General features: G+C 40.3%; 2 protein-coding genes and 1 long non-coding RNA gene across 4 annotated transcripts in view; 1 reads left to right on the top strand and 2 right to left on the bottom strand.

The window, feature by feature from the left end:
• Positions 1-15091, bottom strand: part of PDE4B (phosphodiesterase 4B) — a 273652-nt gene extending 258561 nt beyond the window's left edge. The window contains exons 1-2 of one of the 2 annotated variants that reach the window (XM_034433271.3): positions 14802-15091; positions 14100-14243 (exon numbers count right to left, since the gene is read on the bottom strand). The gene's annotated coding sequence lies outside the window, so the exon portion shown is untranslated. Of the gene's footprint in view, positions 1-14099; positions 14244-14570; positions 14730-14801 lie in introns of those variants that run through there. The other variant, XM_087891079.1, reaches the window with a different exon arrangement.
• Positions 15092-18534: 3443 nt separating this feature from the next.
• LOC117674989 (uncharacterized) overlaps positions 18535-22742 on the top strand; it is a 28566-nt gene continuing 24358 nt past the window's right edge. The window contains exon 1 of the long non-coding RNA XR_004594077.3: positions 18535-18616. This is a non-coding gene — a long non-coding RNA (uncharacterized LOC117674989). The remainder of the gene's footprint in view (positions 18617-22742) is intronic.
• On the bottom strand, positions 18845-22418 carry LOC148114628 (uncharacterized). The gene is made up of 3 exons (XM_087888810.1): positions 22355-22418; positions 21226-22016; positions 18845-18898 (listed from the first exon to the last, which is right to left on the bottom strand). Exons 1-3 carry the CDS (start codon positions 22416-22418, stop codon positions 18845-18847), a joined length of 909 nt encoding a protein of 302 aa, XP_087744936.1.

Raw genomic sequence — 22742 nt, 5'->3', positions numbered from 1 at the left:
CATGTTCGGAGCCTTCTTCCTCCGATAAGATAGGCTCGGAGGACGGAGCCACAACATGCTCATTCATTCGCTCAGAATGAATTCGCTCAGATTCGGGAAGGCTTTGGCTCCGACTGGGTAGATTCAAATGGAGTGATGGAGGTGGGTCTTGAGAGTGTAATCTGGGAGGAGTTTGACCCTGTGACTCCCGACGATGTGGACAGGATTCTGGGTAGGCTTAGCGCTGCCACATGTTTATTGGACCCGTGTCCCTCCTGGTTGGTGCTGGCCTCCCAGGCAGTCACACGAGGCTGGCTCCAGGAGATTATTAACGCTTCTCTGAGTGCTTCTCAATAAGCCTTCCCTGAACCTGGCCGTATTAACGAACTATTGTCCAGTCTCCAACCTTCGCTTTGTGGCGAAGGTTGTTGAGAGTGTGGTGGCGCGACAACTTCCCTAGTACCTGGATGAAGCTGTTTATCTAGATCCGTACCAGTCAGGTTTCAGGCCTGGGTACAGCACAGAAACGGCATTGGTTGCATTGGTTGATGATCTCTGAAGGGCTCGGGACAGGGGTTGTTCCTCTGTCCTGGTCCTATTAGACCTCTCAGCGGCTTTTGATACCATCGACCATGGTATCATGCTGTGCCGGTTGGAGGGGTTAGGAATAGGGGGCACCGTGTTCCGGTGGTTCTCCTCCTTCCTCTCTGACTGTATGCAGTCTGTGTTGGCAGGGGGGCAGAGGTCGACCCCGAGGCGCCTTGTTTGTGGGGTGCTGCAAGGGTCGGTCCTCTCGCCCCTCCTATTCAACATTTATGTGAAGCCGCTGGGTGAGATCATCCGTGGTTTTGGGGTGAAGTTCCATCAGTATGCTGATGATACTCAGCTGTACATCTCTACCCCGGACCACCCCAATGATGCCCTTGATGTGATGTCCCGGTGCCTGGAAGCTGTGCGGATCTGGATGGGGAGAAACAGGCTCAGACTCAACCCCTCCAAGACCAAGTGGCTGTGGTTTCCGGCGTCCCATTATAGCCAGCTGGTGCCATCACTGATTATTGGGGGTGAGATCTTAGCCCCCTCAGAGAGGGCTCGTAACTTGGGTGTCCTCCTGGATGCGTGGTTGTCTCTAGAAGATCATATGACGGCTGTGGCCAGGGGGACTTTTTATCAGGTTCGCCTGATTCACCAGTTGCGTCCCTTTCTGGATCGGGACTCCTTGGGCACAGTCACTCATGCCCTCGTCACTTCCCATCTGGACTACTGTAACACTCTCTACAGGAGGCTCCCCTTGAAGAGCACCCAGAGGCTCCAACTGGTCCAGAATGCGGCCGCGCAGGTGATTATGGGAGCGACACAGCGCTCCCATGTAACACCACTCCTGCGCAAGCTGCACTGGCTCCCGGTGGTCTTCCGGGTGCGATTCAAGGTGTTGGTTACCATCTTTAGAGTGCTCCATGGCTTAGGACCTGGGTACTTACGAAATCGCCTTCTGCTACCGATAGCCTCCCACCAGCCAGTGCGCTCCCACAGACAGGGACTCCTCAGGTTACCGTCGGTCAAACAATGTCGACTGGTGACACCCAGGGGGAGAGCCTTCTCTGTGGGGGCACTCACCCTCTGGAATGAATTGCTCCCGGAGATATGGATGATCCCTGACTTGCGCACCTTTCGCCGTGCCCTCAAGACGTTATTGGTCCAACAAGCTGGGTTGGCCTAAGCATTAATTTTAATTTTTGTTTTAATGACGTTGGGGCCAAATTATTTAATGTTTTTTTTAAATTGTTTTTAAATTTTATATGTACTTGCTTTATCTTTGGCTGTACACCGTCCTGAGTCCTTCGGAAGAAGGGCGGTATAAAAATTAGATTAAAATAAATAAAAATAAATAAAAATAAATTCCAAAATTTTAGCTTGTTCTTTCCCAGCCAGAACCTTACAGCCTCCAGGAGACTAGCACAGGCATCAATGGCATTTCCCCTACAGCTTGTGACGGCATGGAATCGTCACATGATCTCTTCCTAGCAGTGTCATATATATGTTAAAAAACAAGGGAAAGAGAATATATCAGGAGGCACAAGAATGGCCTCCCACCCCCTACTCACTGAGAATGAAACAGAACCACTGCAGAACAATGCATGGTCAATGGTATCAAAACTTGCAAGAGGTCCAAACCACAAGAAGAGGAACACTGCTTCCATCCAGCTCATTAGATGCCAACTAAGAGAGCAACCAATACTTTCTGCCCCATACAGAATCTTGATTGGAAATGGTCAAAATAATGCATTTCTTCTAGGATGCTACAATTTGGCTCCACCCCCATTGTCTCAACATCCTTCCCCTAAAAGGGAAAGAACTGCAAAGTAGGTGGTAATCTAGTTATGATGTTGACTAGGTTGTCTTCTGACAGGACCGGCCTCTTTAGCAGAAGGCACAATTGCTCATAATTTCCTTTCCCAATAGAGGCATTGGCAATATCTCAGAACCAAGTAGCTACCTCCTTACCCACTCCCAAGAGTAACTAGAACAGGCAGAGATCCAAACATTAGGTAGCAAGGACAAGCTAGACAGCACCTTATTTACATCCTTGCAGTTTACAGGGCAAAAGTAATCCAGTTAATATTGTAAGACAATGCCCTCGTCATGACCAATGCATCTACTGATGTAGAGCCAAGATTCCAGCCATTATAGTTATATGTTTACGTAAGAAAGTTTCATTTGCGAAGTAACTGATTACATATTTGTAATACTAGCCATTGACAACTCAATGGACAATATGATGGAACTAAAAGTTAACTTTCTAATAATTGTGTGCATCCCACAGTGAGGTTACATGATCTTCTGAATAATCCATAACTCAGTGTGAGACTTACTAGGGAGGCACAAATTAGAGGAAGCTACTCAAGTACTTAAACGAACAATTTAATTACTTAGAGATGTCCAAAATGAGCTACTGAAATTAATAATTCTCTGTGTTCAGAGCAATTCAATTGACTAAAAGCCATTAATTCTTTGTTTTTCATATGTAAAACCAATTCATTAAACACAGAAAAATGCAATCTATTCCAGGGAAACTTTCAAATGGCTTTTAAAATGTATTTACATGAATTAATCACTTTCTATTATTATCAGGAAAAGCACCTAATATTTTTATATTAAATATCTTTGGTTATTTCAGCTGTTTGAAAGGAAGAATGAGTCTTTCTCAAGAAAAAGCAAAATGAAATTATAATAAATACTATATATTTATATGTGTGCATGTGTGTGTATATAATATGATATATAGCCATTAATATACAATATAAACTGATTATAAATTACAGAGAAAGCTATAGACTTAGCACATTTTAGAATATACAATAATTAGGGTGTGTCAATTTCCAAACATTAAGGGTGCTCAAAAGTTGTGGCATGCCTTGGAGATTATAAAGATATTTTAGTTACTTTAATATAATTTAGATTTGCTTGGTAAATAACTACATAAATATCATAACTTTTTAATTTGTTTTATCTGTGAGGAGTTAAGAATAGTTTCTATTATTTTAAGTTAGTAATTTCTCTTCAAATTTTTAAAGATCAATATATTTTTGTCAAACCAGGAGTGCGCTGAAATATAGAAAATGTGATCTCTGAACAATTCTATCACTCTAATTAAAAAAAATATGTATTAGTCAGTTCTACTTGTCATCTGCTATAAAGATTAGTCACAATGTAAAAATAATTGCATTTTGTATGAGTAATAGATGCTCAATGAAATTTCCCTCTGGTCTTTAACATTGTTATATTTATGCACAATGAATTCTACAGTTTTCTAAAGTGTAGCAAATTATCATACATCTCTGCTATAAATGTTCACACATAATGCACACAACTATTATAAGCTTTTAATAATGAAAATTCTCCATTTTCACATCAGAATGTTTCGCTCATGTCCATCTCTACTTTTCTCTCATGTAGAAAAATGAAATGTAATAAAAGTAATAAAATGGTTTGAGCGATATTCAAAACTAAATTAAAACACTGAATTTTTACAAAACATTCAAAATCTGATTTATAAACAAGACAATTAACATTAAAAGTATCATAGAAAGTGATCTTCATTATTTCCTTAAACTAAAACTGAATTTTTCAATAGCTTATTGGATTTTGTGATAGAAATCAGGCTTATTTAGCTTAAAATGGAAGCAAAAGCTCAAGACAGTCTGAAAATTACTCGTAGTTGCTGTATAAAAAGAAAAGATAGATAAAACTATCCTGAAACTAACTTACTCATACAAACTACATTGTAGTTTTTCATTACATAAGTTAGTTTAGTGTCTGCTGTTTTCTTTCTCCCGCTAAAAATCTCAGTATAATACTCACATAAATTACTAAGTCTTGGGTATGGATCTCTCTCTCTCTCTCTCTCTCTCTCTCTCTCTCTCTCTCTCTCTCTCTCTCTGTGTGTGTGTGTGTGTGTGTGTGTGTGTATGCGTACGCACCTGTGTGTGTATATGTATATGTGTATGATGTATGACGTACGACGTATAAGTAAATTAAAAATCTTAGGCTAAAACAGCCTATACCTTATGGACAATCAATCTATGCACGGCCAGCAGCAGAATAAAGAAAGAAAGAAAAAGCTAACAGGAGGTCCATAGATATATGTCACATCATCTCTGACAATAATGATACTGGAAATCATAACACTGGCTGCAGATAGTAGCCTAGCAGTCATGCCAGGAAGGCATTAATAAATGCATATAAATAGCTAAGCAATCACACATTGTCACTCTTGGGAATATATACAGCCCTCCATAAACATTGAAACCATAGCACTTATTTTCTATAAGTTTATTATTCAAATCTACAGACAAAACACAGCCAGATGCTTCCTAGGTAAACCCCAAAATGATGACACACATAGTGATGTCATGATGTAAATGTCGTGATTAAGTACATGCATTCTGATGTCTGACTCAAGTAAGTCAGTCACAGCATTTGTGTGATATATCCCACATTTCACCATTCACCATCTCCCCCGGAAGACGAATAAAGCTTATCAGCTTTTGTTCAATTTTGAAATGGAGAGCACATTTTTCCTTTGGTAGCTTGTGTGTAGTGTGCACCATCACAGCAAGATGAGTAGCACCAAGTGTTGCAATTCTATACATGTAGTGCTCAAGTTATAACTAGTCATCTAAGGACTGTTCAAAATTATGACAAACTTTATTGCTGGTAAAGCACTGTTAAGGATATTGTTGTGTTAACCAACCAGCAGAGCGTAGAGCACAGGGAAACGATGCTGAGAGCAATAAATAAAATACATACAAACTGGTTTATCAAAGTTTTTACTTTGTGGTGAAAAACAATCTCATAGTCTTTAATCAATCCAAGTCTTTGCCAGTCAAATCAATCCAGTGATACAAAAGTCTTCTTACCATACAAAACAGCAGTAGGTAATAAATAGCAGCACCTTCACGCTGGTAACATATCCACCCACGATGATAGCATCTCCACACACGATGGTAGCATATCATCAATGACTACATTTCAGCTCCCTTCTTAAATACAGTTACAACAGAGCTTATCCAATCAGGATACAATGACTCAGCATTACAATAACTTAGCAGTACTTCTTAAAGTCATATAATACATATTCATGTTAAAGTCATAGAACACATATATTGTCCATATATTGCCTGGACAACCTGTTAGGCTTACACCATATCCTAACATTCTCCCCTTTGGACAGGCTAATATATACCAGTTCATATTCTCAGCCATAGCTTTCGCAACACATCTTATGTTTGACTGCACCCTGCGCTTTGGTGAAATTATCGGCAATATTATTTTCGGACATACAATATTCCAGCTGGACCATATCGCTTTGAATACTCCGACGAACATTTAAATAACGAATATCAGTATACTTAGACCTTGTCTTAACCGCTAAATTGGTCACCATTTTTATAGCAGCTTGGTTATCTTCATAAATTACGATTGGATTATCTACCTTCAAGCAAACTTTATTGCTGGTAAAGCACTTCCAACTGTCATAAAAGATTGTGCTCACCCCATGGTCACATGACTACATTTGGGGCACTTTGCAATTGGTTGTAATTGTGAGCCGTTGCCAACTGCCAATCATGTGATCACCATTTGTAATTTTCTCTGCTGGCTTCCCCAAAAAATCAATTGGGAAGCCAGTGGAGGGAACTGACGGTAGCTGAAAACTTGTAGACTCCAGAATTTCTCTTCTGTGTATGGTTATAAATGCGAAAATTGGTCACAAATTTATTTCTCCATCACCATCTTCATTGACAATAGTCATTGTACAAGGCAGTGACTAAATGAGCCTCACCAGCATTTACTGGCCAATGCAAGTAACTTGAGAGTTAATATGCCTCATTCATTGACCAAATTTTAAAAATACAAAATCATAATAACAAAGACAAAGCATATTAATAATCAATTCAACAAGAAAAAAACCATAGTACCAGAAGAATTACATAAGCAAAAATCATTCCCCTAAAAGCAATGTTCCTCATCCTTGGCAACCTGAAGATATGTAGACTTCAACCCCCTGAATTTCCTAGCCACTTCAAGTCTACATATCTCCTGGTTGCCAAGGTTGAGAACACTAAGAAAGAAACTTCCTATCTTTGAGACTCCAAATGCTTGCTGAAACTAACAGATGCTGCTACTATCGCAGCACCATTGAGAGTGTCCTGACATATGGCATTCTTGCATGGTATGGGAGCAGTTCTGCAGCAGACAAAAAGAGATTCTCTACAGAGAATCATTAAAACTGCCCAGAATATCATTGGGCTCCAGCTACCAGCCCTGGATGACATCTTCAAATCTCGCTGTTTGAGGAAGTTGTATAACATTCTCTTCCCATCCTGCTTACAATCTTTTTGGACTGTTGCCTTCTGGCAGAACAATTAAAACTCGGATCACATGTTTTCTGAAGTTTTTATCCCAGAGCTATAATTGCACTCAACAATGAACTAAAGGGCCACCATCAGTGAGCTGTTGGAGCCAAGGTGGCGCAGTGGTTAGAGTGCAGTACTGCAGCTACTTCAGCTGACTGCTAGTTCAGCAGATCAGCAGATCAAATCTCAAGGTTGACTCAGCCTTCCATCCTTCCGAGGTGGGTAAAATGAGGACCCAGATTGTTGGGGGCAATATGCTAATGCTAATGCAATATGCTAATATGCAATATGCTAATTTTGTAAACCGCTTAGAGAGGGCTGTAAAGCACTATGAAGCAGTATAGAAGTCTAAATAAATTTTTAAAAATTATTATTATTATTATTATTATTATTATTATTATTATTATTATTATTATTTAATCTTTAGTGAGATTCACAGCCTTTGAGGCTGGTTAATAGCTCAGCAGCTCGAGTCCTAACCAAGGACCTAGGAACTGTTAAGGTATCGTCGGAGGATGTAAGCTGTTCCGAGTAAGGTGGTTTTTTGTAGAGTCAAAATGTTCAAGTCCGGCAATTTTAGAATTTCTAAATAGTGGGGTAGCCCTTTGGGTATTGCTCCAAGGGCTCCAATTACAATCGGGACAACACACGATTTCTTTTTCCAGTCGCTCAACTTCAATTTGTAAGTCCCGGTACTTGGTGATTTTTTCTTGCTGCTTATCTTCAATCCGTGCATCACCAGGTATTGCAATGTCAATGAACCATACTTTTTTCTTTTCAACTATTGTTATGTCAGGTGTGTAGTGGACCAAGTGCCTGTCAGTCTGAATCCTGAAGTCCCACAAGATCTTGAGTTTCTCATTCTCTAAAACTTTCTCAACCTGATGTTCCCAGTGGTTTTTGCTGAACTCAAATCCAAACTTCTGGCACAATTTCCAGTGAATGATCTTAGCAACACGGTCATGGCATTGTAGGTAGTCAGTTTGTGAAATTTTGTTGCACCCACTGATCAGGTGGTCGACTGTCTCATCCTTCTCATTGCAGAGGCAGCATTTGCTGTTGGTGATAACATGTTGAATTTTTGCCTTCATGAAGTTTGTGGCTAGGGCTTGTTCTTGAGCCAAAATAAAGCTTTCTGTTTCTTTTTTCAGTACTCCTGATCTTAACCAGTTCCAAGTTAGTTTCTGGTCAGCTTTGCCTTCAAGTATTGGCCATTATTATTATTATTATTATTATTATTATTATTATTATTATTATTATTATTATTATTATTTTGATGGTGCTACAAAACATCCAAAGTGTAGAGAACAACCTGATTTCTAAAGGAATATTATTGCCATAGAACATTGCTAGTGAAGGAGAATGCCCAGACATTCCCTAGATGTAGGGTCAAAAGGAGCCCCTGTTTAGATCCTAAAAGATAAACGGACAAGAAATGTGGAGCATAAATTGATGGGATTGTTGTCATGGATAACCCTGTGTTCTTCCTCACAAGCAATGTTTATGGTCCTGGGCTAAACTCATGTTTAGCGCAGCAATTTTATCCTCCAGATACTCAGCAAATTTCTCACAGAGGCCTAATAACCATTTGTCTGACTTGTTCTTCCCAGAATGGGTCTGGATCACCTTGCATAGGATAAGTGATGGCCATTTGCTTTAAGAACAGAGCAATGTTTAAATTGAAGCATGGCAACTGGATTTATTTTCCTGTTGGCTTGAGATGTTTCACTGCCCATCCAAGTAGCTTCAATCTGAAACAAGTTGATTAAAGGAATCTGAGTAGGTAGAGTTGTTTGAATGTGTCAACTCCTAAAATTCTTAGGGGTATTCCCAAACCAACCTCAGGATTTCTTCCCCAAAAATGACATACTGTCATTGTTATGAACATATTGTCTTTTGTTTCACCACACTGTAGGTTCAGATCTAACTCCATGTTTGATCAGATTCGGTCCTTGTCTTCTGTCAGCATCATTTTAGGTGTTTTCTCTTTCTCTTCATCTCTCAGAGTTCCTTATTAAACCAAGGAATTCCTCTATATTAGCAAACAGGAAGAGATTGTCCAGATGTAATCATATCCAAGGATGCTACCATCACTATAGGAATCTATCAAGTTCTTAGCAGAATTGTCCATCATAATTGCAGGAAAACCCCCAAACACCTTCTGGAAACCAAAAGATCTATTAAGACTGATCAAATAAAAGTTTATGGTAGGAGTTCATAGCACTATTGAATTCTACAGCAAAGAAGGAATGATTTGACCATTTATCCAAATGATAAATGAATACTTGATTTCTTGGTCTGCACTGCCTAGTAAGGCTGATATTAGTCTTGCAAGTCTGATTGTGTTGTATTTCCTCCTGTTGCTTATAGTTCAATGAATTAGGAAACTGCTTGTCTGATTCACTTTTGAATATTATCTGTTGCATATTTAAATTATTTTTCACCCCCCATCATCCTTGCAATGGAGCTTGCATGTCTCTGTCAAGGTCATATTCCTTACTCTACAACTTTCTGAAAATTCAGGTCATCTTCAAGTGCCTATCTTTCTGTAAAGTATTAATTCTGGCAACAAACCTTTGCACACCAGATTAGGTAACTAAGTAGGATCAGGCAATCAGGAAACTCAAGATTGTAGTATGTACAAGAAAGTCAAAGTAATATGCCAGAAGAAGGCACAAATCACTATCCGGAGAGAGGGCGGCATATAAGCTTAATTAATTAAATAATAACAATAACAATAACAATAACAATAACAATAACAATAACAATAACAATAACAATAACAATAACAATAATAATAATAATAATAATAATATGGTTCCCAAGAAAAGCCAAATTTGGAGAAGTCATGCTTCTAATGATACATAAAAGTTTCTGTTCAAAACATATTATTGAAGAAGATATCTAGAAATAAATATAATTTACTCTTGCTGTGTTAAAAATGAAAGATGCATTTTTATTCCTTTTATAGTTTATCATCATTTTACCATCCTATTCTAATTGGAATATGAATATATGTTTCAGTAGAAAAACTGAATATTGGATATATACCACTAGCCTATGAATGGCTTTCAGCTGTAGATGTGAGCAATTTCCACTGGAAAATATCAAGTGTTGAACTTACTTTAAGGTTATACTTTTAACTATCTACTCTAAAATATGCATAAAAGTACATAATACCTTTACATACTGAGTTTGAATCAGATTTAGGACATAAAAGCACTTACAATTTAAGCTGCTCTGTCCTATGTTCATGCCAGCTTAACTCAAAGCCATCTTAAGAAAATACTATCCAGATTAGGACACTTTAGCAATAACTTGCAAGATATTCAATCTGGACAAGAGCCTACTATCGTCTCACTGGAAAATTCCTTTGCTGCTTTGTCCTCCTCCATTTCTTTTCCATTTGTTTTTCTTCATGTGGGCAGATCTTTCTGAATATACATATATACTTTTATATGTGTGTGAGTGTATACATATATGTGTATGCACATATACATACATGTTTAATACACACAGATGTATATGTATATATATATATACATATATGTGTACATGTCTATGTCTGTGTGGTGTGTGTGTGTGTGTGTGTGTGTGTGTGTGTGTGTGTGTATATGCAAAAAATTAAAAGCTCGGGTGTTTTCTTGCATCATTACAAATAAGTTGGTTAAAATATTTAAAATCCTGGTTAAAATCCCAGCTTAAATATTTTAACCAACTTATTTGTAATGACGCGGGAAAACACCCAAGATTTTAATTTTTTGCATATGCACACCCGCGAAAACTTAAGAAGACATATATATATATATATATATATATATATATATATATATATATATATATATGTACAGTTAATATTTCGGATTCCTTCCCGTGTAATTGTAAACATATCCTTAAAAGGGTAGTAGCGACGTTTCGACGAAATCGCATTCATCATCTTCTGGCTGAAGTTCTCGGTTTGGTGCTTATGGGCAAACTGTGTTACAAAACTTACATAAACATATATAGATATATATATAGATATATATATAATACACACACACGTTTGAATGAACAAGGTACAAAGCAACAATATGTACATACAATCTCCAGTACAACAACCTCCTTTAAAATAACATTTTCCCTGTTTCCATTTTTTCCCACCTTAATAGATTCTATACAGTCCTTTTTAGTGTTGCTGAAATAACCTGACATTCTGTAAGGATAAGCTTTCTATTATGTTTCAAAAAGACTCCAAAAATCAGTGTGCCTTAACATCGTCATAATCAATTCATCCTATTGATTTCAATATATTAAACATGACAAAATCTGAATCCAGCACCCTGTAGACATGCATATTGTCTGAAGAAAAGACAACAGGAAAAGGAAAAGAAAAATCTCAACAGTACTTTAAATTTAAAAATAAGGCAGGTCTTAAAGAAACCACCAGGAAATTGAAAAGAGATACTTGTTACAGATAACCTCATCCTCACTACATTTACAATGGGACAGGGGGAAATTTATTAAAATGCATAATGTATCAATTCACTCATCTAAAAAAACCTAAGTAAAATAGGACATATGCATAATATTTTAATATATGCAATATCTTACTTCAAAGCAGTGGTGAAATCCAAATTATTTTACTACCGGTTCTGTGGGTGTGGCTTGGTGGGCATGGCTTGGTGGGCGTGGCAGGGGAAGGATACTGCAAAATCTCCATTCCCACCCCACTCTGGGGCCAGCCAGAGGTGGTATTTGCTGGTTCTTCAAACTACTCAAAATTTCCGCTACCAATTCTCCAGAACCTGTAAGAACCTGGATTTCACCCGTGCTTCAAAGTCATATTGTCATCAAGTAATTGATGGTTTGTTGATACTCGTAATTATTAACCATAGAATGCATGCTATTTCAGAACATACTGTTTGGATTAGGAATACGTTAGAAGCTTTCCATTTGTGCTAGAATCTGGGGACTAGGGAGAAGTCTTTTAAATGCCTCCTATTTGTGAAATACCCATGCTGGAAAGCTCCAGGCTGGCAAAGGAGAAGGGTGAAGCATGGAATTAGACTAGAGTCACAATAAAAGTAGCTAGTTTGACTTCTGTACTTGTGGGTTTGTTCACACCTAACACCATCTCTTAAAATCTTTATCTAGAGCACAGGAGGGAATCCTTCCAATGGGAATGAAAAGTGGTGAGGAGGAAGAGGAGTCAGCAATGTTTGCTTCTCTTCATCCAGGGAGATCTATGCATTGGCACAAAATTAAATGCTTTGAATATTTGTGATTAGATCACTGTGAATCCAGTAATTGAATAATAGTATTTATTTGAAGGAAACCATATCAAGGCATTGTTGTTTTTTAAAAAAAGATATTTTATAGAAGCAGATGCCCTGGATGCTACAAGCAATATATTGGGGAAATGTAGCATTTCATAAATCACAGCACAACAATAACAGCAAGAGAACTTGAATAATATTTTTCAATACAGGTTCAATTTTCAATACAGGTTCAATTTAATCTAAAATTACCTTTTAGATTAAGCAATATTTCTACATAAAGATAAAAAATGAACTAAAAACATAGATTTTATGCAATAGTTTACATACATAGATAACACTTCAATTTAGCTTTGAGGGTGACATTTTAATTTTATTAAGATTTTTCTTTCTTGTGACCTTCCTATGAAATTACATCATTCACAGAACTGGGCTCAGGATTCAATTCAGAACTCCACAAATGATCTAGAATTAGACCAATCTAAATCTAAGGTAAGATTCAGAAAATATATTTTCCCATAATCTGTCATGGAAAATCATATCTGCCTTCCTATCTGTCTTTATCAGATTACATTTTCAAAAAAAATTACAATATACAGTAGGACATGAATTTTTTATAAAAATCAGTGGAGTAATCTATGCTAATTTGTCATCTACAAATAATTCCTATACTTTAGTAGTTTTGGATATGGTGTATTTGGAGATTTTCAAATGTGTATATGAGTTTGTGTGATAAGAGTTTAGAAAGTATAAATTTACTGTAGTTCCATTAACATTCTGAGGTGTTTTAGCAATTAGTTTTTAGCAATGATCCAATAAAAGAGTTTATTTTGGGTACTTATATATGTATATCTGTACAACTATTATTACATAGTCAGCAATTTAGTTGATCATTATTCTTGTTTAGGGGGAAAAAAAGAACATCTATTGAATTGATCCAAACTTCTAGTATCATATATGATTGCCCCTAACATGAACCAATCACACAAAGTAAATTATACATATAAAATTGTACACCTAATAAATCAGCAGATGTAAATCCCCAACTGTTTCCTACATCCAAAGAATATTTCACATTGTGCAAAAAATGAGAGTCAACTAGACTTTGTTTATATAACAAGATCCCCAACAATGGGGGAAACAGTATTTATTGTAAAATAAAATGAAAAAAATTGAAAACCAATATAAATATAAATAGAGAACAATTCGGGGCAATATATTCTATTTCCCTAAATATTGCTGGAGGCAATGCTCAAACCGATGTCATATCTTTCTATTATAAACTTCTATTAGCAGAAGGATAGAAAAGCTAAAAGAGATGTTAACTATTGAATAGTTTTCTGGTTCTATTCAAACCAAACAAAAAAAAGTCCTAGTGCATTATTGTGAGGAAATTATGAATATTGCCATGTATTCAAATTATATAAATGCAAAACTGAAACTCTCAAAACTAAGATCTATTCCATGATATATTGTGCCATCTTATAAATAAATTTTGGCTCCAGCTCAAAGTCTAAACTAAGTTCAATCATCTGTGTATAATATATATACATACATACATACATACATACATACATACATACATATGGATACAGTAAAACCAGAATTAAATCAACATGTTATGGTAACCTAGAATATATTAACTAGCAATGTCACAATTCTCCAGCTATCTGCACCCCATTTATCCAGCACAAAATATAGGTAAAACACCAGGTTGTTTGTTTTTCTAAAAAAAAAAAAAAAGATAATTATAGCACTCCCATAGATAGAACATCATCAAATGCCCTCATGTTTACTTTTAAATTGACATTCCAGTAGAATCTTTTTTTAAAAAAATGTTTCCCACAGTAAGAGTTTGTTTCCGTTCCCGGTTTGTAAAACTTCACCCCTTTCCCTTTCCAACCCCGGCTTTAATAACAATAATAAAAGAAGTGCTTCGTCCCACCTGTCAGTGCCTGAAAAGGCAGCTTCCTCCTCCTCCTCTTCCTCTTCTCAGAAGATCCGTGGAAGAGAAAGCGGGGATGGGGGGGGGGTGGCCGCCTCGCCTCGCCTCAAAGTTCACCGAGATCTTCTTCCTGCTGGGGCTTCGCTGAAAAGGCGAGAAAGGAGTTTTCAATCTGCCGCTCGCCAGACAGCTCAGGCGGAGAGAAGGCACTAGCCGTTCCAGCCGCCGAGGCACGTTTCCCGCGCAGATGGGGAGGCATTTTGTTTCTCTCTCTCTCTCTCTCTCTCTCTCTCTCTCTCTCTTTACTGGATTCAAACAAACCAACCGGTTACTTTTTTTTTTTTTTTTTTGGGGGGGGGGGGAGGAGAGAAAGGATTCACACAAACACGCGCGCGCGGGCGCACTTCCTTTTAGGTCGCGCTTTGCGACCTAAACGAGCGCTGCCCGCTCCCCCCCCCCCCACACACACACCTTACATTTCCCTCGACGAGGTATTTCTTTCTCCTCTTCCCCCCACCCAGCCACCTCTGCCCGTGAGGGCTGGCTATTACAGGACCCAACGCGCGGCCACTGCGCCTCAGTTGACGAAGGCGAAGTGAGGAGAGGACCCCCGCAGTGTTGCTTTCCCTCAAAGGCGGACACCTGACACGCGCTCCCCACCCCCCACCCCCCGGCCGGCCCTGGCCCTTGCGGCGCTCTTACCTTTGCCGATAGCCCGTCAGCGGCGTTTGTTTTTTCTCACCCAAAGGAGGCGCTGAGCCACGGCTGGGCTTTTTTCTTCCCCTGACTGCGGCTCTCGTCCAACCTGTCGCTGCCTGGAGATGGGGCAGCCCAACCGTCTCCGTTCCCCTCAGCGCCTTTCCGCCTGCAGCAGCAGCAGCGGCAAGCAGGCAGGCAGGCAGCTCTGCCTGCTGCTTTGAATGACAATGTTGCTTTGACTAAGTGTGTGTGTGCGTGCGTCGTTTCTCTCTCTCTGCCTCTTTCTAGTGTGTGCTTGTGTGTGTGTGGTGAGAGAGAGAGAGAGAGAGAAAGAGAAAACGCGGGCCACCACCTGTCGATGTTGCCAGCTAACCCAGGCAACTCCATGCGTAAGCAGACCCCACGCCAGATGCCCTAGTTAATGGGAAGGCAGCATAAATCTCTAGGGAATGGAGAGGTGGGGAAATAAAAAATATTAATCTCTTGGGGAGTGTGGGGGGAAATGAAAAGATTAACCTTGAAGATCAGTGGAAAAGAAATGATCCACATCAGTCTCCTTTCCACTATTCCCCCCCCCCCATTCCTCCCACTCTTCTCAACGAGCCTGAATATCACCATCGCTCTAAGGAAGAGGCCTTTTATGATGCTATCCAATATTAACATCTAGCCATGTTGGCCTAAACAGATGTTTGGGTTTTTTTTTTAAGAATTTCTCCACATTTGAAAGTCGTCTGCTTTTCTATAAAAAGCCCCCCACGGATAATATTAGCAATAGCATTGAGATTTCCCAGGTCTTCTGTGATTTATCACAATGAAACAGTATTACACTGGGATTCTTAGAATATCATCTGAAGAGCATCTGCAGACCCTTTTTTATATCAAGCACTTTTATAGCTATGGGTAGGTTATGGGATTGAATGCAGATTATTTCCTAATTACATATCTAGTGTAATATGAATTCTCCTAATGTTACATTTAATAAGTTACTCTAAGGAGACATTTTTCAATACAAATGCTGAGACAAAATATTTCTAATAAAATCCTGTCGTTGGGTGGGGAATATGAATATTCCTTGTTGGGTGGGGTATTTTATCCCATTAAACAACTATTATTCTTAGGGCTTTCATTTGATAAAGAATCACATGAATTTCATAATTGGAGATAGAAATATTAGTTTCCAGGAAAAAAAAATATTCTTTTTGTGGAGGAATTTATCTTTCAACTATTCTACAATCAGTCCTGGGGTGAAATTATCAAATTTGGGGTTTCAGATCGAAAAAATCCTTTTATGCTGATATTAAAGGTATGCCTGTGAATTATGTCAAAGCAAGATCTAATTCAGTTGTTTTTATCAATGTACACAAAGAACTAGGCACATTTATCAGTGACACAGATTATTTTTAGTATCACTTTGAAATAAAATCAAGGGTAGTCCCGATTACTTCAGGGTCTTACCTGGATCTGATTTCAAAAAGGTATTGCAAAGTGAAATGCCAACTATCAAAATTACATTTATTTACTGTGGTGGTGCAGTGGTTAGAATGCGGTATTGCAGTCTAATTCTGCTGACTGTCAGCAGTTCAAGTCTCACCAGCTCAAGGTTGACTCAGCCTTTCATCCACCAATGAGGATCCAGATTGTTGGGGGCAATATGCTGACTCTGTAAACTGCTTCAAGACAGCTGTAAAGTGCAATATCACTTTTTGCCCCATCTCCCATTACTGTTGCACCATAAAAACAATAATTGAAAAACATTCAAGCTGTTTCTATATTCTATCTAATTCAATATTCTATATTATGCATAACCAATAACATTCTGTTGGGAAAGACACAAGCAAAACAAGAGTTTGCTCCACTCTTAGCCAGGAACTATTGAAAATATTGAAAATCAACTGCTAATTCATTTAGTATAGTAGCTAGTAATAGGTAATAACTAGTAGACATTGCTGGCTTTATATTCTGTATGTTTGTCCTATCCAATTAAATCAATATTGTTTATTTGATTGATTATGTATATTTAGTCATTTAAATATGTCTTATCTTCTTTTTCTGGTCTTGAATCTCTCTACATTTAATAATCTCTATTTAGCTTCAATGGCCAAATCTAATATTGTAAGAGCAAGACAACCTTTGAAATATCTTCATTTTCCATATGTCATGCCATATATTCATATTATAGTGTTTACTTTATGATATTGGTTGCCTTTTTCCAACTAATCAGAATTATACGTGGGAGATGTGTGTATGGGGCCCTGATGGCCTTTTAATGATGGCCTTTCATTACTCATTCCAGTCCCATGAAGTGGAGAATTTTTTCCCCCTTACATCTCAATTATGAAGGGAGGGTATTTCTAAAAAATACTGATCAGAGCTGAAAAAGAATTGTTTTTCCTTTACTGTGCATTGCTTCATCCAGTATGAAAGCAATTGTATGTTCCTAACTGTTGGGGTGAAAAGATTATTTCATCGATATACTTCAAATCCCCTTCTGTGACTTTAAGTAATAAAAGATAAAAACAAAGATGTAACTGCATCATATACATTCAGAGGAACATGCAGTTCAATCTTAATAAGAAATAGAAAACCAGTTAAGGGAAAGTTGTTGAAAACCATCTACGTTGTGCAATATTCAACCTTGACTTCACTCAGCAGTGAAGAAATTGTGCAGTAAGTAATAAGGATCTCAATTTCTAAACTAAAAGCAGAAATGCAATACTAACCTACTTTCATAGATTGGTAGTTTGGTTTTATTTATTTATTTACATTTATTGGCTTACCATTTCCGGTGAACTCTGGATGGCACACAAAACTAAAAGAAGCATTTTGTTGTTAGTTGCGAAGTCGTGTCCGACCCATCGCAACCCCATGGACAATGTTCCTCCAGGCCTTCCTGGTCTCTACCATCCTCTGGAGTCCATTTAAGCTCACACCTACTGCTTCAGTGACTCCATCCAGCCACCTTGTTTTCTGTCATCCCTTTCTTCTTTTGCCCTCAATCTTTCTGAGCATTAGGTTCTTCTCCAGTGAGTCCTTCCTTCTCATTAGGTGGCCAAAATATTTGAGTTTCATCTTCAGGATCTGGCCTTCTAAAGAGCAGTCAGCAGTTGATCTCCTCTATGGCTGACCGGCTTGATTGCCTTGCAGTCCAAGGGACTCGCAGGAGTCTTCTCCAGCACCATAGTTCAAAGGCCTCAATTCTTTGGTTCTCAGCCTTTCTTATGGTCCAACTTTCACAGCCATACATTGCAACTGGGAAAACCATAGCCTTGACTATATGCACTTTTGTTTGCAGGGTGATGTCTCTGCTTTTTAGTATGGTGTCTAGATTTGCCATAGCTTTCCTCCCAGGAGCAAGCATCTTTTAATTTCTTGGCTGCAGACCCCATCTGCGGTGATCTTGGAGCCCAGGAAAATAAAATCTGTCACTACCTCCATTTCTTCCCCATATATTTGCCAGGAGAAAGAAGCATAAAAATAGCTAAAATACTAAATCAACAGACAGCCCAGGCTAACAGTAAAAAAGTAAAAAAAAATAAGGGCCATTAAACAAATAACAAACATCTTCAGCTTTGATTTAAGACCAAAACAAAGTTTTCAAAGCTTTCTGGTATCATGGGAGAGCAGATGCCGTTTTATTCTGGAGGGATTGGGATGGGGTCTAATATGCATCATATTATACTGGAATGATGTCTATCTTATTTTACAGCTCAAGAAGAAAGAAGAAAGGCACAGTCCTTGGAAAGCTCTTCCCAAATTGGTGCCATTTCATCTCACAGAGTTTTTGTTGTGTGGAAAATAAGAGGAGGAAGGAATATTAGGTATGTTCATTAGCTTGAGTTATTTATAAAAAATAACAAAGGTGGGATATCAATCAATCAATCAGTCCCAGAGGTGCTGATACAGCAAAGGCAGCAATAATTCCTTTTCTTTTTAATTTGTCTTGCACTATGGACTCTTTCTTTATAGTGTTCATTATTAGGTCTCTCCTTTTTGCATTCTGAATATAAATGAGGCTGGAGTGATATGGATTTATGAGGAGATGACTGCTATATCATCTGAATGGTAGATGCAGTGTGTTGTGGTTCGATGCAAAGTTGGACCTGGAAGAAATGCATAACAGAAATTACAATAGCCACATCCTAGTGTGTCAGTATTGCTAAAGCAAGGGAATCCATACAGTGGCAAACGGCACAACAATAGCACTTCTGCCAGGCACAGAAGTTTGTTTTTTTCTGTTTGGCATGGCAAACCCTGAACTGCCACAAACGAGTAAAGACAAAATCAAGAAGTAGAAGGGAGCTAGGGCAAAAATTAAATTCATTAGATTTTATGTTACTTTTAAATGTTATTAATTTGATGCAAATCATGAAATTGCAAGCATATTCTTTTAATGCTTTGCCTGTTCTCTTATTATAAAAATTACAACTGGGATGGCAAGTTACACAGGAGATTGTGCAGCATACCAAGGTTTGTGGAAAGTGGGAGTATACAATCTTGCAATTGTAGATCAGGTAACTTTACTATAGTCCCTTAATTGGATTATGCTCCTTGATACTTACTATAATTCTTACTTCAAAGTCTTCCTATATGCTTGTTTATTTATTTATTTATTTATTTATTTATTTATTTATTTATTTATTTATTTCACGTATTTATATGCTGCTCTTCTCCAGAAGGACTCAGGGTGGCGAACACAAGTTAAAAACATGTACAACAAAATCCTATTTTAAACCAAATTAACTAATAAATAATATATAATAAAAACCAGAATCAGAGTCAGCCTATTTGCTTGAACAGCCAAGTCTTCAGGTCCTGACGGAAGGAGCGGAGATCAGGAGCCGTCCGGAGCTCAGTAGGCAACTCATTCCAGAGGGTGGGAGCACCCACAGAGAACGCCCTACCCCTGGGCGCCGCCAGACGACATTGGCTCGCCATCGGAACCCTCAGGAGAGCAGCCCTATGTGAGCGAACAGGACGGTGAGAGGCAGGCAGGAGAAGGTCCTGCAAATATCCCGGACCTAAGTCATGTAGGGCCTTATAGGAGAACCAGCACCTTGAAGCGGACCCAGAGAACCACTGGTAACCAGTGCAGCTCACGCAGGAGAGGTGTTATATGGGAGTAACGAGGGGCTCCCGTAACAATCTGTGCGGCTGCATTCTGGATCAGCTGGAGTCTCCGGGTGCATCTCAGGGGCAGGCCCATGTAGAGGGAATTGCAGTAATCCAAGCGGGAAGTAACCAGGGCATGAGTGACAGTGCGAAGGTCATCTCGGTCCAGGAAAGGGCAAAACTGACGCACCAGGCGAACCTGTGCGAAGGCCTCCCTGGTCATGGCCATCAGGTGGTCTTCTAGAGACAGCCGAGCATCCAGGAGGACACCCAAGTTGCGAGCCCTATCAATGGGGGCAAGTTTTTCCCCACCCATCAAAAGTGATGGGATCTCTGTAACCCGAGATGCCACAGCCACTCAGTTTTGGAGGGGTTGAGTCTGAGTCTGTTTCTACCCATCCAGGCCCGCCTCCAGGCAACAGGACATCATGGAAAGAGCATCTCTGGGGTGGTCTGGGGTAGAGATGTATAACTGGATATCATCAGCATATTGATGATATCTCACCCCGAAGCCACAAATGATCTCACCCAGCGGCTTCATATAGATGTTAAAGAGCAGGGGGGAGAGAACCGATCCCTGAGACACCCCACAATTTAGGGGCCTCAGGGTGGACCTCTGCCCCCCCCATACAAACTGCAAGCGACCTGAGAGGTAGGAGGAGAACCACTGTAAAACAGTGCCTCCCACCCCCAACTCCACAAGTCGCTGCAGTAGGATACCATGGTCGATGGTATCAAAAACCGCTGAGAGGTCAAGTAGGACCAGGATGAAGGAACAACCACCATCCCGAGCCCGCCAGAGATCATTCACCAGAGCGACCAATGCCGTTTCCATGCTGTGCCCGCGTGGGAAGCCCGATTGGTATGGGTCTAGGTATTCCATTTCCTCCAGGAACTGTGGGAGCTGTTGCGCCACCACAGTCTCAACAGCCTTCGTAATGAAGCGAAGGTTGGAGATGGGACAATAGTTATTAAGTGAGTCTGGATCCGGGGAAGGCTTTTTGAGGAGAGGTCGAACCACCACCTCCTTAAGAGAGGCAGGAAAGATGCCCTCCTTCAACGAAGCGTTCACAGTTGCCTGGATCCAGGCTCTAGTCACCTCCCTGGCAGCCAAAACCAACCAGGAGGGACAAGGATCCAATAAGCAAGTGGAGGAACCAAGTTTACCCATAATCTTGTCCACTTCCTTGACAGAAACAGGGTCAAACTCAACCCAGATATTACTCTCAAGACCTACCCTAGTCTCCCCCTTGGATTCTGCCCAGTCAGAGTCCAATCCGATCCGGATCGGAGCGATTTTATCATGCAGAAACTGTACAAAATCCTCAGCTCTGCCCTGTAAAGGGTCTTCCCTCGCTCCCTGATTGAGGAGGTAGCGGGTCACACGAAACAGGGCCACTGGGCGGTTTTCTGCAGATGCAATGAGGGTGGCGAAGTAATCTCGCTTCGCCGCTTCCATCACCACTAGATAAGACCTAATATGGGTTCTTAACTGTGTTCGATCAGATTCAGACTGGGAGGACCTCCAACTCTCCTCTAGGTGTCTTTTCCAACATTTCATTTCCCGCAGCTCCATGGAAAACCAAGGAGCGACCCAGGATCTGCGTCGGGTCAGAGGCCGCAAAGGTGCAATTCGGTCCAAGGCGTCGGCAGTCGCCCGTTCCCAGGATGCCACCAGAGCCTCAGCCAAATCGCAGGATTGAGAGGTGGGGAATGTCCCAATCTCCGTCAAGAACCTCTCTGGTTCCATCAGGCGCCTGGGGCGGAACCATTTTATGGGTCCCGCCTCCCAGCAGCAAGGGTTGGCAGATTGAAAGTCTAGTCTAAGGAGGGAATGGTTGGTCCATGACAGGGGGGCGATGGAAAGTTCCCCCCTACCACGACCATTTATCCACTGCCCAGAGAGAAAAACCAGGTTAAGTGTGTGTCCTCCCCTATGAGTTGGGCCCTGAATAACCTGAGTCAGGTCCATGGCTGCCATGGAAGCCATGAACTCCCGGACTGTCGCCGATGATTCACCGATCAAAGGCAGATTGAAATCTCCCACAACCAAAAGCTTGGGGAGTTCAAGTGCCACTTCAGTCAAGACATCGAGCAGTGTGGGCAGGGCTGTGGCAATGTAGCTGGGAGATAGGTATGTGACCAACAAGCCCGACTGAACTCCAGGGTCCCACTTCAATAGAAGAGACTCACACCCGCCTATCTGAGGGACAGTGACCTCCTTAGGACTAAGACTTTCTCTAACAACCACCGCCACCCCTCTGCCCCTTCCCTGGTGTCGTGGCTGGTGCAGCACACGAAAGCCTGGGGGGCATAAATCAGAGAGAGGGCTTCCCCCCTCCTGCCCCAACCAGGTCTCCGTGATACAGGCCAGGTCCGCACCCTCTTCATCAATAAGATCTCGTATGAGGGGGGCCTTATTCACCATGGACCTGGCATTCACATACACCAGACGAAGACCAGGGTCCCTTGCTCTCGCATCCCCAGGAAAGCAGGGTGAACAGGAGACATGGGAGCAAGTCACCACCTGAATGCATCTGGTGTGATGCTCCCGGCCCCTACTTCCATTTCTTCTGCCCCATCCCACCATCACAGGTATAAAATGTCCCACCTGTCAGCTTCCTCTGGAACCTCTCCAAACATCCTCTATGACTCCCAACCCCCCCAATCCGCTGGGACCATCAGAATGGCATGGCTGCTGATCCTTAAGAGACCCCCCAGTCTCATTTTTGTTGTTAAAAACCACCCTCCTCCCGGATCCCCTTAAAATTGGATCTAAAAATCTATTTAAAAAACCCCAGATCCTCTGTTTTTTAGCATACCACCTCTCGGGGT

Source organism: Pantherophis guttatus, chromosome 3 (assembly GCF_059756535.1).
Source record: "Pantherophis guttatus breed Tessera chromosome 3, ASM5975653v1, whole genome shotgun sequence".
Lineage (NCBI taxonomy): Eukaryota > Metazoa > Chordata > Lepidosauria > Squamata > Colubridae > Pantherophis > Pantherophis guttatus.
This window is presented reverse-complemented; position numbering and strand designations above follow the sequence as displayed.